We start from the raw sequence: 16,305 nt of genomic DNA on the forward strand, positions 1-16,305 counted from the left end.
GAATTGAGTCCAGGGGTGTCTCCATTTGTGGCTGAGACGGAGCTGGATTTTGTTGTATAATCCCATCAGTTTGTGGAGTATAAAGAGAGCTGCAACTTGGTTTAAATTCCGCAGCGAAGGCACTTGTTTCTCCTCTTTGCATAAGAAAGCACACTTGAAGGTCAAAGTAGAGACGGATACCTGTCTCGTACTAGCCTGGCAACATGGCAGAAATCTAGACGGCATGTTCTGTGATGCTGAAAGAAGGCTGCACTCTGGAGCAGATATTTTTTTTATTTTTGAATGTTGCTTTTAAGGTGTCAGACCAGTCGCCTTTGCCAAGATATCTTCAGGTACCTCTTTTTAAAAAACATCATCTGCTAGTCGGGAGAGTCCACGGCAGCAACTTTGATGCTCTTTGATACCTCAGACCCTTGTTTACTCGCAGCATCTTTAGTATTTCACTTAGTATTTCGCTCTGCACTGAGAGCAGTTTGGAGCAGTCTGCACAGAATCCTCTTTGGAATATATTGAAATGCAAAGAGATTGCATAATTGGGTGGAAGGAAAACTCAAAGTTAGACGATCCAAACACAGATTTGTGATGTTTTTTCGGGGTTATCAGACTCCAGAAGTCACTGGCACACAAAATACGCTACTTCATATAATTTTAATCAGTCGAGACACTTTTTAAAAAAAAAAAAAAACTGGCAGTAAAGGGCTTTTTTTTTTTTTTTCCAAAACTGCTCCAATCCAATGTTATTCGACACAGAAGAAAGCAGCCATACTGTACGCACTGCAAGCTCTGTTGCAACATCCCAAAAACATCCAGCATGTCACTCCCAATTGTTTGCAGAATCCACATCCCCCTTAACATGATCCCAGCCTCATCCAGCATTGTGCACAAGGAACTAAATAAAACCATGTGGGGTGGCTCCCCTTCCACATCTGGCAGCATTTATTTACATTAGCGCTGCGGTCTCTAATCAAGCACATACTGGCAAACACCGAGGCCACACACAAATGCAAACCTGGTGGCGACTGAGGCAGGGCGGTGGAGGTGGAGGTCAAGCGGTTCATGAGACCGTTCCTGTATACAACTTGTGACATGTTCAATCTCCACAACAGCCAGTCAGTCGCCGAGAAATATCAATCGATGTGCCCAGGCCTTGAAGAATGGCTGCCTTTGTTAGTCAACAGCTTGTAGAAAGACATGCGCACAGCTGCTCCGTGTTTTTAAGAGATAATTTGTGTGTCTGTAATTTATGTCTGTTGGAGTTAAACCGCAGAGCGATCACAGACTTAACCAGCTATAAATTCCAGGATTTAACGCCCTTTTAAAGAGGCGTGCGTCCGCGCTCCGGCTCTCTGGACCCCGCGTTCACTTAGATTTAGGATCACTTAGGAGGCCTTCATGTCTGAATACACCCAATACTGCGTGGTTTTGCACGGCTTACATGAGATTTAGACTCCCCTCCCTCTCTGGAGTGACACGGCAGAGGAGGAACAGTCGAGGTGAAGGATGTCTTTTTGGTCTATAGTGGCTCCCCTTTAAAAAAAAAAAAAAAAGCCATCAGGAGACCATCCACCTGTTTACATATGCACGCCTCAGACAGATGTTGAATAATTCATCCACAGCGGCGGACAACACGCAGCTGTATTTGGGTTATGGGGGTGCATGGGTTCTCTCTCCCTGCCTCCGCTGGAATTCATGCAGCCCAAATTATAGGCATTACTTTGCAGGCAGAGCAGGGCAAAGCAAAACTAGGGCACTTTGCATAAAGGAACCCGACCGAGAGGCACAATGAGATGTGAAAGATGGAGCGGCAGGGAGAAGGTTCACTTCAAAGTTACGACACGGGACACTTTGCTTCGGGAAGAGCGGAACAAGTCTGTACACTTGTACGCCGCAGAAAGTCCGTTTTGTGAGTGAAGACCGCTTTCTCTGTCATCTTCAGGTTCATACTTGTATTTCAGGTTACTATTAGAATAAGTTTACGAGCTTTAACGCTCAGAAGACACATCGGTTTTGCTCATGTCTCTTTAAGACCCCCCCAGCCTGCTCTGATTGGTCAGCTCACACATGCCTGAGCCACTCACTGCCTGGTTATGTTGATGCTTTCAGTTTCTAGTTAGCTTCACTTCTACAATGAAAATAGGCATAAATTATGCAAGTGTGCGACGTGGTGATGTCACAAAGACACAGGATTACAGGCGGGGCTACTGATGAGATGTTTTAGACACTTTGGGAGCAGCGTTTCTCCTTTTCATTGGTGCTTCTTTAACTTTCAAGACCTTTTACACATGCAAGACTGTTTATAAGACAATGAAAGCGAGCGGGGGAAAAAATACACAAAATAGGTTCCCTTTGAGGAAGGCAGGCTTGTTGCAAATAATCCCCTTGAATCAATTCCCATCTCGTGGAGCCCAGAACGAGCTCCAGCGAGGATCAATCCTCTCCCAAGCTATTGACACACGCTAGAAAAATCATGGAGCACTCTGTGGAAACAATGTAGTTACTCTACCTCCCTCCATTGGCGCTGAGACTAAATGCCCAAGATGGATATGTTTTTGGAGAGGAGTCTGCGCGCACACACTCCCACACACACGCGTAAGACAAAGGCAGCAGGGGTGGCAGCGCTCTGTCAGACAGAGCTATCTGGAGGGTTTATGGCTCACAGGTTTTAGACTCGGTGCTGCCTTCGCTTGCCCTTTGGGCCTAATGGACACTGATGGAAAATGACTCCACCGTTCCAGCGATCCATCACACGGCCTCTTTCTCTCCCTCCCTGAGCTCATCCATCAGGCCGCAGCTTTCAAACAAAGAGAGAACTTTATGGGCGCTCTGCATGTCCAGCTGCGCCACGAACCGCCTTCAGTCAAACACATGGTTGCGGAGGTGATTAATAAAAAGTAAACACTCGCAAACAAAGACAATCCAGGCTGCAATTAACACGACATTTCATCTTAATTCATGTGTTTGCACTCAGAACCCCGATTCATGTCGTACCAAACGGGTCAGCTAACTTTCTCAAATCAAAACTGTGTTTATGTCAGTTTTCTATATATTCCCGGTTGAGTTTCACCGGGGACGCAGTGAGTCAGCCAGCCCCGAGTCCCCGGAGGAAGCACGGCACGGCACGGCACGGCCACAGGCCCCGCCCGCGCAGAGAAAGAAAAAAAACGCGAAGGCTGGATGGGGAGAGAACGAGGGGGGTGGGGGTTACTTAGACCGAATCAGGGTGCCGGTGTATGTGTCGTTGCCGCCATAGGTTGAGGATTCGCACGGGGAGCATGTTCGGACTAAAGCTGCGATCATCGACGACTCTGTGGCTGCGCCGGTCAGCGTGACGCACGGAGAGCGAAGGCGCACCGCGACCGGAGCCGCGTCTGGATTAGAGCCAGTGACAGCGGAGGGATCACCAAGTTGAGATGCTCTAAGAGCTGGTGGTGTGTGTGCGTGTGTGTGTGTGTGTGTGTGAGAGAGAGAGAAAGAGAGAGAGAGAGAGAAGAGGAGGAGGAGGAGGAGGAGGAGGAGGATGCTCCCGTCTCGCAGTTGTTATTGTGCGTTAAGTTTGGACTGAAACCACCGGAGAGGAGCGTGCTCGTCCGCCTGGGATGTATTTCTTTCAACTGCAATCACAGAAAAGGGTGAAGTGGACGCAGGTTTGAAGCCGTGGAGAGACTCGCGACGCGAGAGCAGCGGAACAAAGCGCGCGTCAGGCTGAACACCCGGCACCGATCTGAGGTAAATAAATATGACGGCCGATCTTGATGTTGACGTGCGTCTTCTGATGAGCAACGACACCGCGGATAGAATCACGAACCTCGGGTGAATTCTGGAGTCCAATTAATTGTGATTTTTTTTTTCTTTCTTTCTTTTTTTTTTTTTTTTTTTTTTTTTTTTTTACCCGGAGGAAGACGGGGATCTAATCCAGGTGGCGCATCTTTCTCCCCCCGGCTGCGCGTAATGGGAGAAAAGTTTCGGACCTTGCAGAGGAGACGCACTCGCAGCATCCCGCCGACGACGCGCTTATTCTGAAATAACATGCGTGTCCTGCCGTTCCGTCCGCGGCTCACCAAGTTCAAAAGTGAATTCAGACCGTTCAGTATGACTTGAAAGCGGCCGTGGAGGTTATCGGAGCTCGCATCAAGCCAATTAACGATCCATGCACCGCCGTCCCGATTCGTTCAAAGACGCGCAGACGGACATTAATGATCTAGAGAGGATTTCTGCAGCGACGGCAGCAGCTCAGCAGTGAAAGCCTGATCCCATTCAGAGAGAGAGAGAGAGAGAGATTCACCTGGATGTCTATGATGTTGTGCCAGCTCGGGCAGAGGTGTGTGATGGAGGTGGTGGTGCTGACCATCCTGTCCTGGGTGACCGTGTGGGCGGAGGAGAAGATCATATTTGACAGACACGCTGTCTACTGGAACAGCTCCAACCCCAAGTGAGTTTTACTGCCAGTTAGGCCTAAAAAGTGCGTTTGTGCCTGCGTGTGTGTATGTGTGTGTGTGTGTGTACCTGTCTGACATGTATGACTCTCAAAAATGCTGCTCAACATGTCCAGCATGCAGGCAGAGAAACACACACTTCTATAGATTTATTCATTTCAAGCACAGGCTGTCTGACAACATCACCCTCTCCACCCTCAGTTTTTACGCCCTTTTTCTTCCTGTTTCCTCCGGTGTTTGGGCTGAATATTGCAATATTGATGTCTTTTACAATGAGCGAGCGAGACACACACTCTCACACACGCAGGCTCGAGCGGAGGAGTGTGTGTGTGTGTGTGTGTGTGTGTGTGTGTGTGCACACTGGATATTTTGTTCTGTGGCACAGAGAGCTTCCTTTTGTCTTAAACAATGAGGGCATCCTGCCTCCTCTTCTCATCAGTGTCTAGAGATTTACCCCCCCCCCCCCCCCACACACACACACACACACACACACACACTCACACTCTCTCTCTCTCTCTCTCTCACTCACACACGCACACCCACACAAACACACACACTAAGCCTCTACCTTTCTTCCAGCCAATTCCAGCCACTTGTGACAGCAAACTCAAGTGCGTATTATTTCTCTGTCAATTGCAAAGACCAGTGCAAGAAAAAAAAAACCTCTCATCCATAAATAAACAAACATGAAAAAGAGACAAAAACACACACGTGCACGAGGCTGTACACACATGCACAGCAGCACACACACACACACACACACACACACAGTTGTCTTTAGCCAGGCCTCTCATTGACATGGGGCAGAGCACACTGGACCCGTCTGTCTAATGGTTTGTGACAACCTGGCCAGCCTCTCTCTCCCTCTCTCCCCCTCTATCTCACCCTTTCCCCTTCCCCTCCCTCGCTCTCCCTCTCTTTTTTCTACATTCCCTCTCTCTCTCTCCCAGGTAGATAAATAAACAGTGAAAGTGCTCCCTCTCGCTCACGGCTGAATTAGTTCAAACTAACAGCCCTGTCTCTCTCTCCGCATCAACCAAACACACACACACACACACACACACACACACACACACACACACACACACACACACACACTGAGCTAACAGGCCCTGTCTCTGACTGCATCACTTTTCCACAGAAGGCTCCTCAAATATTTAACAGGCAAGGGGGAACATTTTCTCCCTTTCTCGCTGTCTCCCTCTGTCTCTCCGTCTTTCTTTTTCGTCTCCCTCCTTTTCAGCGCACTCACTCTCTCTTTCTCTCTTTCTTTCTCTCTCTCTTTCTCTCTCTCTCTCTCTCTCACACACACACACACACACACACACACACACACAAACACCTACACATCGCACACGTCACAGGGTAAATTTAAGCTATATGGAAGGATGCTGGGGGCGCTGTTATTCCGTCAGGGTCGTACGGAGGAAGTTGAAGCAGAAAGGGGCCACATCAAAAATGCATTGCTACTAAAGCAATGAATCTAGGCTCTGGAGCCCTGGCGAGGTTGGTTCCCCCTGTTAGACCCTGGCACTGTCATTGCTCATGCTGCGCCTTTTCTTTTTTTCTTTTCTTTTTTTTTTCTTGCACACACAAAACTCGCTCGTCCCACTGCACTTGTGAGGACCTTTTCCACTGACAGCATTCATCTCCTCAACTTTAATCTTGAGGCTAATTCTCTCTCTAAACTTTGAGGATTACAGCAAGTCTTTATTTATTTTATTTGAGGGAACCGGCCCCACGGGCCAAAAAGGAGATGAGACCACAGACAGTGAATTCATTCCAGCTCTGGCAGAACGCACAGGATGTGTGCGGTTTATTGCAACTTTGGGTCAGAACAGGAACTATTGTATTCATGGAGTTACTCGCTGTGATCTGTGAATGTTGTGAAATCACATGAAAAAAAAGAGGAGGTCAGAAATAGAGCAGTCTGAAAATCATACTGGTGAGATGACGGTGATAATAAGTAATTCCCCAAAGAGAAGAGGCACAGGGAGTAACATCTGGCACAACACAACAGTGTAGAATTACTCCATTATAGGTAAGAGTCAACTATTCAAAATCTTACCAAAATAAAAGCACAGGAAACTAACAGCAAAATATACTGGATGTAATTTTTAAAAAAAGGACTGGCCCCCGTGATTCGTATAATAGAATTGCAGACCTGCTACATCAACGTGTGAGCAGTATCTAGCTGGTCGAGACAGAGCCAGTCTTACCTTCGTATATACATGCACAAGTCTGGCTATTGTGTACAGTTGTTCCCGAGCTGAGGCTGGGAGCCCTCCACGGGATAAATCTGAGCAGCTGTCAGACACGGGCGTCACTTTGTGTTGAAAAGTAGTGGAGACATGAGGGCTCGGACTGAAAAAGAAAAACAGCCTTTTAAACATGTTTTATTTTAGACAGTGTAGCGAGGAGGGGATTGTACACGGTCACAGCTGATAATTGCAGCGGGGGAAAATTGCATAAAGGCGCATAAAAATTAATTCAATCTCATCTGTTGGTAACAGTTTATTGGTGCAAGCAATTATCTAGCATGTTGTAAACTGATTATGCTTCTATGAAGTGAAGGGGGGGGCAACGATTGGTCACGTCATAAAGTGGTCCCCAGTGTAAATGACAAGTATGGTGTAAGAAGATTAATGAGGTGGAAAAGAAGAAAAACATTTAATCAGTCGTTGTGATATAACGGATTACCTGACCTCTTTGGACCTCAAAGAGTTATTTTAATACAACACTGTGAGATTTGTGGTAGGGAAATAAGTCTTTGCCGGAACTGATAATAATTCATAGACTTTTGAAACGTGATGAGGCTCCAAACAAGGCACTGCTTTGTTTGCTGATAAAAGTGGGAACAACTGGTTTAAAATAATTTTCTTTTGTATTATATAACCTTATCTGATGTTTTTTTTGGAGTCGGTGATAAATGAAGGGTCAAAATTACAACACAAGAAAAAAACATATAGTGGAGTGTTGAAAATGAGTTCAGGAGTCTCACAGCCTGAGGGGAAAGAAGCTGCTCTGTAGTCTGGTGGCGGATACTCCTGTAGCTTTTGCCAGACGGCAGCATACGTTGGGCTCTGTTCAGTATCTGAAAATTGTACAACATCAAAAAGTACAACAATTAAATACAAATACAAACTTACGATCCACCACTGCCAAACTGCACATTATAAAAAAAAACATAGCACTTTATGGACTAAGTAGCTGGTTAAACTTTTTCCTACATTGTGAGATACAGCTGTACAATATAACTTGCAATAAGGGATTATTTATAACATTTTCCATTTGTTTTTGCCTCCAAATAAAGTGTTTGAGATAATCCCTCGGCTGTTTTATCACTCGATCGTGCTTTCCTCGACTCTCCTGACTTCTTTGTAGCCTCATTTCCACATCTAAGCAACTGCTTTGCAGAAAAGAAGGAATTTCAAATGATAATAAATGTCCAAAGCCATAAAAATAAGATCCGAGCTGTCAAAGATCAGTGCAGCTGACATTACGCAATAAAGTTAAATTACATCTTTGTTTCTAGAAATTTAGAACACATCTGAACGCACCTGAGTTGGTTTTCCTCACATTTACCTTTTTGACCTCCTAACTCCTGATTGGGTAATTCGATCACATGACCAGGAAGTGTTGCGATGCAAGTGCTGGCACCCGTAAACGCTCCTGGAAAGATAACCATCTCCATCTGGCTTGCGCTTCAAGGTAGGACCGACAATTCAACACCATATACTGAACACAGCGTGAAGAATGATGCGCCGACACATTTAATGAAGTGAAATGAAATGCCTCTCAGATGAAGTCAGACTCTTGCAAAGAAATTCCTGAAAAAGGTCACCAATTAATACCCTAGACGGTGATTTAGGCGCTGATGAGATGTGCATGAATGATGCATCACATCCAAGCGGCAGCCATTGTCTGAGGCAGTGGAATGACACAAACAGCTGGCAAAAGGAACAGCTGTGTGTCTTAATTGATCACACAACATCAAGCACACAGCTTGTATTGAGCTATCAGGATGTGTTGTCTCTTCTCATGTGCATCAAAAGTTTGCCGCCAACAAAACAGCTTGAGAGGGGCGTTCTCTGCAAGGTCACCAGTACCGACTTAATATTTATAGAACTGGTAGTCACCCGCTGGTTTGCACTGCCAGCCACAAACTTCCCTGGTCACTCGCGACACAGTGAAGGAATATGCAGACATATTTCCTGTATTAATGCCCGAGCACAGCGTAGTACCCACCTGGCTAACGTAGATGTAGTCAGATGCATTGTTCCAGTTTCATGATGAAACTTTATGGTCGATCGTAAAAAGCTCTAACAACAGACCGGAGGCTCACCGTTATTGACTAGCTGCTAAACACACTGCCGCATTTAGCAGCTAAAAGAGCCGGATATTTCCCCCGGGAGTGATGGAAGCTGAAAAACCGGGAGAGTGAAAAATTGGAAATTCATCAGGGGGCCAGAAACTCATGTTCGAGAGTTACCGCGTATCTGCTGGATGTTTGAACAGGCTAATTTTTGCTAATGAATTTCGCAGCGCCGGTTCATAAAGGAGAGCGTAATGAGCAGCCGAAATGGAGATGTGTTAGCGATCATGCTTGGTTGCCAGGGGTTCATACGTGCAATTCTTTCCCCGAGAACAAATACATTTTGCTATGTCGCTCTAGGGCACCCTTAGAGGGGCCGAAACTGGAATTTAATGGTGGACCAGAGGCCAAGATCAAGCCCCTGTTGTATTGTTAAGATGCAAAACGGTGCTGTACAGAAGCCCGGAGAGGCAAATTCTGATGATACATGTTTGAAGTCTGATCTAAATTGTTTGATCTCCTTTGTTTGTGACTCAACTTATCCAACATATCCAAACGGATGGTTACGTTGGATAAGAATATAATGCAAAAAAAGGTTAATTTAAAACTTAAATTGTCTCAGTGTTTCCTGTAACAGATCCAATACTTGTAGGTGAAAGGTCACAGTGCACCAAATATACCAAAATGGATAAAAATGTTCTTCTTCTGTAAAACTAGGATTCAAAGTTTCTCTTGATTGACTGTCACTGCTCAGATCATGAAAATAATTCATCATTTTGATGCCTTATATTTAAAGAGCAGTTTACCTCACAAAAAATAAAACACCATTAATAGTTTGTGTCTTTTATGCCTGAAAAGTTCCTCGGCAGCACGTCTCAGATGTTCTCGCAGCTCAGACAAATCTTTACCTTTCTCTGGAACTTTCAGAACTGAGGAGTTGTCCCCATGTGAACTCAGATCAATGTTTCATTCTTTTTGAGGACAGCAAATGAAATTCTGTCTGCACCCGTCATATTGCAGCGACAGTACACGTTTCAGAAGATGTCACCTCAGACTCTGGGTATGAAAGCTGAGACTACTCGTGTCTCTCATAGAAATGTTGTTTGTTTTGTTGGTGTGTGTTTTTCCTCTCTTGTTCCTGCAGTCGAATGTTTGAGCCTCTCCGTGTGGAGCAGTGTATGTGCAGACACTAGAAGGCTGTTTTTTTTATTTTTATTTTTCATGGCTGGAAGTTTAGATTTTCTCTGAGCTCAGTGCAAAATCAGATTTTGAGAGGCGGGGCCTAAGAGCATGAATCGCAACATCAATTCAACTTACACAAGAGCGATGCGGAAACCCGAAGCCTCCAGTGCACACGAGCTGAGAACAGACTCGACAGTGAGGGAAGAAAGAAATCCTGACTCCTGTGGTTAAACGTGTGAAATGAGGAATATCTTTATATTCATATATTCTGGAAATTTTAATGAAGTAAAAGGAATTGGTGCCTTTTTGAAGGATTTTCATGTGGGAACTATACTTTGCCTCAAAAACCATGTCGGACAAGAGAATTCTTATACATCCCTCATGTGGGAAGACGATCCCCATATGGAAACGTTAAGCATGACATATTTGCCCCTTTATATTGAGAGTGATGCCGCCAGTTATATTCTCTTCAAAGCAACATATGAGTCTGACATGCATACATCCATGGATATATGGAGCTATAGACTCATAACATATATGAAATACAAATAGGAAAATATGTATAAGGTGCATGAATGAGAAATACTGGTATTATTTAAGTATTTGGTAAGCTGCAGCCATGCATTATAACGACGTATATTTTAGTCATATATCTAACAATATAAGTTCATGACTTAAAGAAATACCCGTAGTAAGATTTTTATTTTGAATACATACAAAAGTAATCTCTATAAGTTGAATATTCATATAGCATTGGTATGCTGCAGCCAGTCAAAAATATAACAGTACATACTAATCTATGCACATATGGATGTTTATCACATATTTTTACAAATACATATATGCTATTCATGTAAACATAATATTAGTGACATTTATGTAATTGTATGCAATGTGTAATATTCATACATACAAATATATTCGTATGAGTTGGACATAAATGTTAATATATGACATTTTTCCGTTTTGTAATAGGGTTCATATCTGATTTGTACATATATGTCGGCTACATATATTTAGGTTATGGGAGATCATTATGTACATATATTTGAGATCATTTCCTCTGTCCTTCCTTTTTAATCATGTCAATTAATGTTTCTCGACCGCCGCTCTGTTTTCTTGCTCTACTTTTCTCTTGCATGCTTTGTTGGGATTAATCACCGTCTGCGCTGATGTGTTTTTTTTTTTCACCTGCTAATTAACGTTAGCCAGGTTGGTTTTTAGGACCGCCTTGATCTCAACAAAACTAACCTGGATACGTCCAGATGAATAAAAACGAGTTAAGCGAGTGTTCCAACTTGAGAGAGGAGGCATATTACAAATTGGCCAAAGCCTTTTTTTTTTTTTTACGAAGGGGCTCTGGCTCTCAGCAGGGCCTATCTCTTTCAAGGTCCCGCTGGATAATAGAAAATGTATGAGATAATCCAATTCAAACAGCTCCGGCCACTTTTGGTCACGGCGGGAGAGCAGCTGCACGCACACACACTCGGGAGTGTTGTCCATCCCCTCTTGTTGTGATGAGATACGTGGAGGCGCACAGTAACAAAGTACTCTAACACACATTATCGCAACACTCGAAGAAGATCTGGAAATCTCCCAGACTCGAATAAAAGGGATTTTTTTCTTGAGCCACACGCGTGAAGGCATACAGTAAGAAACGCACACACACACACACACACACACACACACACACACACACACACCCGGCAGTGGCAGCCAGATTTAGGTCACAAACTCTCACACAGAATCACATAAAAACCAGAGTGGCTGTCTATTGAATAGGTTAGGCAGCCTCCATTTTTCTATTTACTCGCACTCACTCACACACACACACAAACACACACAGTCGCACTGTAGTGAAAGCTAGATATGGCACACATGCGCACAGTCACATAAAACCCAGTCTGGTTCTCTATTGAGTAAAAAACCCATCTTTTTTTTCACTCACTGGCTGCCACACAAGCACACACACACACACACACAAGCACACACACACACTCTGAACCCCCTTCTGGCTGCCAGGCCCATATTATAAAGCTTGCAGGTGAGGGGCTTTGTTCACCCCGAGCAGCTAATGTGCTCTGAGCAATGGGCTCGCCTCCACACACGCGCGCACACACACACACACACACACACAGGCTGGCTCAATGGTCCAGAAGGAGCACCTTATCTAATCCCGTGGTTTATCCTTCAAAAGACTTTCTTTTTCCCTCTTCATCTTTGTTCCTCCTCCCTCTCTCTCCTCTCTCTCTCTTCATCTCTGCGTCTTTGAGGAACTCCATGTCAGAGAGAAGCGCTGATGGTTGACGACACTCTCATTCTATGGGACTGAATCTATCTCCTTGGAGACAGACACACACACTCTTGCACTTCCTTTGAGAGAGAAGTAGCCCGAACACTCAAGCATATACGGCACGGGGAAACTTTCATATGCCGGCACACGTACGCACACACACACACACACACACACTGCACACCCAATCGGCAACAGTCCCTGCACGTAAAGCCACACACACACTACTGCCTGTCCGTCGTGTCCCCTGTGGCGCCCAGTGATATGTGTTGTCACTAGCACTTCCTCAGCCCTACCGCACACACACAGACACACACACACATGCGCAGATTTGCATCCAATTTACATGTAGACTTGTAGTCAGCCCTGCTCAGTTACTGACAGTTTGTCAGACTCAAACCTGCCCCTGGGTTAAAACCATCTTCCACTGCCACCACTATCACCACTATCACCACCACCACCCACTCCACCTCTCTTTCTCTCCATCCTCTCTCTCTCTCTCTCTCTCTCGCTCTCTTTCAAGCACTCATCTTCCACTCTCTCTCATCTCTGCCTTCCATCACGACTTCTCCTCTCTCTCCCCCCCCTCCCCTCGCCCCGTCGGGATGTAGTTAGCATGTTTTTCTTGTCCAGGACCCTGCCTCGGGCAGCCTCTTTTTTCTGTACATACCCACGTAAAGCCGGAGTACACAGGGTTGCGCTCTCTTGCCCTGACCTACATTATTGGACAGTGTTATGTGTTTAAAATGTCAGTGCTGTTGCGGCTCACGCTGGGAGAAAGCCGGTCTCAGGAGTAATCTGCGGAATCCACAGCCTTCTCGCGTCGAGCTAAAAATGATACTTTGAGTAATTAAAGTCAGGGCTCCTGCATCGGAAATGATTTCTCCCGGCTCAGCAGGAGGAGACGGTTACATAACAAGATCCACTGTAGCTGATCTTAGTCATCAGCAGATTCAATGCGATGATTGGCAGGAGGAGGTCATCTGAATATTCAGGGGCATCAGAGTGGAACAGTTTGTCTGAGGATGTTAAATGCACTGCCAGTTCCCTTTAGTTAGAGTACGAATGTCAAAAAAAAAAAAGAAAAAACAAGCGGTTGTTTGACAAAACACTTCTTTTGCTGCTTGACCACGGAGCCGTTGCCTTTGTCTCTGGTGAATAAATAAACCTTTGAATTCTGCCAAAGAGAGCGGATTCAAACAGCGTAATGATATGGTTCTGGAGGAGAGGAAGAGATACAGTGGAGTAAATAAGGGACACGAGCACGGGTGGTGGAACATTTGCTACCTCCTAAAAACAATCTTTGATTTCAGAGCTAAAAAGAAGAGAAATATAAAACATTAATCAAGACTGACTGTCTTGAATTTATGAATATAAATATCTGAGTACAGCAATTGATGTATAAGGATTATGACGACTGTATTTTACACAGGAGCTTTGTCCGTTTGGAGCAGACGGACGATCTCCGATCCTGTTTTATGAGTATTTTGACTTTTTCAGCTTCGCTGCCTGGTATTTCTTGCTCTGTCGTTAACAAGACAATCTCAGCGGGATTGGTAATGTGTCTAGCAAGATTGCAGGTCAACGACAACCCAGCATGTCACTATGTTTGCTTTGTGAGGCCCGAGTGGCAGGAAAAAGGGACGTGTAATCCTCTCAGTGTTGATCCATTATACCTTCAGCTCTGTACAGCTCTGTCGAACAAATCTTTGCGATTAGAGGCGTCACTTGCATTTTGGTAGCTATAGTTGTATTCTTTATTGTTGGAGCTTTTCACTATCTTATATCTGTGTTTACAGCAAACATATCATCTCAATATAAAACACAGATGTAGCTGATTACATTAATGCATTCCATGCAGGTGTTCCAGAGGTGGGCTCACTGGCGCTGCATCGTTGATGAGATTAATTAGACCTGTGACATGGCGTGCTGTGATGAGCTGCAAAATATTTGCTCTGAAGAGGTCTAATCACCATAAACACAGATCTGCATACGTGGAATCTGTAGGCGAAGGAGATGGTTTTGCTATTGGAAGCGTTCTGGCTCATCATATTTCAGTGTTTTTTTGTTTTGTTTTTTTGCTCACATGCAGGTAAACAGCCCACATGGAGGGCAGAATAGCATCGGCTGAAATGCAATCTCGGGATCAATCGGCTATCGTCTGACATCAATTTAGCTTTTTATTAGCTTTTTTTAAAATAGTGTATCCGCGTTCAGATGCAGATGTGTGTTCACAGAGGTGACTTCTGTGCAGATTTACTGTCAGCTCCGACTCCATTCTTGCGTTTCAAGATGCTAATCAGACTGTAAAAAGCTGCCTCGGAGATTGAAGGATGTCAGCTTGAGTAAGAGTGATGGGCTTTTTGGTTGCTATTTTTTCCTCATTTGAAGACTAATGAAGAATCATTACCATAAATATAATCAGCAGAGTGCAAACAACTGCGTGAGTTGACTCCATCGTGTAACCCGGAGGATTAAATGTAGCCTTTTAGTGTCAACCACCCTGAGGTAAACCAAACCACGATTGCTAATGAGATCGTGGCGAAACATGTATTTTGCTCGCACTTCAGTTTTTATCTCCTTCTGACTGTGCCTGAGTCGAGTCGAGTCCTATCACTGCAGCTTTAGTTGTTTTCTCTGCTTACTGTCAATCAGCCGATGCCCACAGGGGAGGCAGGCAGTCTCTACGAGGAAATAACCCGTCATGAAACAGTCAGACTTACAAACTGTCAAATCCACGCTTCTTAATCACACTGTCTCCATTGTTCTATCCTGAAAAAGGAAATACATATTTTAAAAAGCACACGAATTTGCGAACAAAGGTCTGTATAGTGCACACATGGCAAACTACGTCCTGATTTGCTCGCAGTGTTTCTTTCAAGGACTGTTTGTTTTGCTTGGATCGTTTTTGATTTGTTAAGATAAATGAAATAAAGTTCAATATTTTATAATTTCTTATTTTTCAAGGTACAGTATGTAAGAATTGGCCACCTGTTGAATTGAGACACTAACCAACAGGGGGAATATGTAACCGGAGTAACCGCTGCTAACTGTAGCTGCCGTTAGCTAGTTAGCTCAGTTAGCCATGCAGCTGGACCTGCAGTGTTTACATCACTACCTCAGGAGATTTGTGTGTGGATTGGCTGGAGCTAGCGAGGTAGCATGCTAACTTCAGTAGATATCTGCCCAACAAGACATAGACATTATAATGTCAAAACTGTTACTTATTCCAATTTTGTTCATCATTTGGGTACATTTTTAACCAAAATTCTTACAAATTTCATCTTGAAAATGTTCTAAAATATATGTTAAACATCTAATGAAGGCAGTTCATGTTCTGTTCTTCACTTTCTGGGCCTGCTGGTGGCAAGGAGGCCAAGTGTGGAAAGATATAAAGTAAAAATTGCACTTCATATGACAAGCCTTGCAAAATGATTGAACACTGTCGTTATGTGCTCTATAGCTTGATTTTTCTCCCAGTTTCACCATGTTTGACATTTGATTCCACCTCTTCACGATGAGCCAACAGCATGCCGGGCCTCGTACTACTTTGCTCTGCCAATCAAGTGTCACTCAGTCTATTTACAGTACGTGTAACTATATGCAGTAAAAAAAAATCAATGTCAGATTGAGGAAAAACCTCCATGCCAGTGATTTTATATCTCCGTGGCAGCGACATCTTCCCCTCACTTTAGGATTTAGGATTTCATTCTTTCTGTTTTTAGGGTACTGGCTCAGAATCATAATCCTTGTCTTAGCATTAATTTCTTTTTCAAAATAGGCCCCCCCCCCGAAATACATCATGCAACCATCCAATCCAATGCATTTTTCCACAGAAAGGTGCCTTTTTTTCCCCCTGATTTCCAATCCTGCCCCGGGAGTTTCTGTGCGCACTGCAAAAATATCATCATCATTTTTGATCTGCCCATAGGAGCGTAATGATGTGTTTAGTATGACAGCAGCATGGCACTGAATCGGTAATGCGATATGGAATGTTTACTTAACACCCCACCACCACCACCACCGCACGTTTGATTGCTCACGCGGAGGTGCAGGTTTAAAAAGACTGAGTGGAGATATTA

General features: G+C 44.4%; 1 protein-coding gene across 3 annotated transcripts in view; it reads left to right on the forward strand.

Annotated features, from left to right (window-relative positions):
- The first annotated feature begins 3,558 nt into the window (after window positions 1-3,558).
- The window catches only part of efna2a (ephrin-A2a), an 89,053-nt gene continuing 76,306 nt past the window's right edge, over window positions 3,559-16,305 (forward strand). For 2 of the 3 annotated variants that reach the window (XM_037125092.1, XM_037125094.1), the window contains exon 1: window positions 3,559-4,429. In XM_037125092.1, the coding sequence (XP_036980987.1) occupies window positions 4,287-4,429 (143 nt within the window). In that variant the 5' untranslated portion in view covers window positions 3,559-4,286. The remainder of the gene's footprint in view (window positions 4,430-16,305) is intronic. The other variant, XM_037125093.1, reaches the window with a different exon arrangement.

This window comes from Acanthopagrus latus, chromosome 16 (assembly GCF_904848185.1).
Source record: "Acanthopagrus latus isolate v.2019 chromosome 16, fAcaLat1.1, whole genome shotgun sequence".
NCBI classification, from domain to species: domain Eukaryota; kingdom Metazoa; phylum Chordata; class Actinopteri; order Spariformes; family Sparidae; genus Acanthopagrus; species Acanthopagrus latus.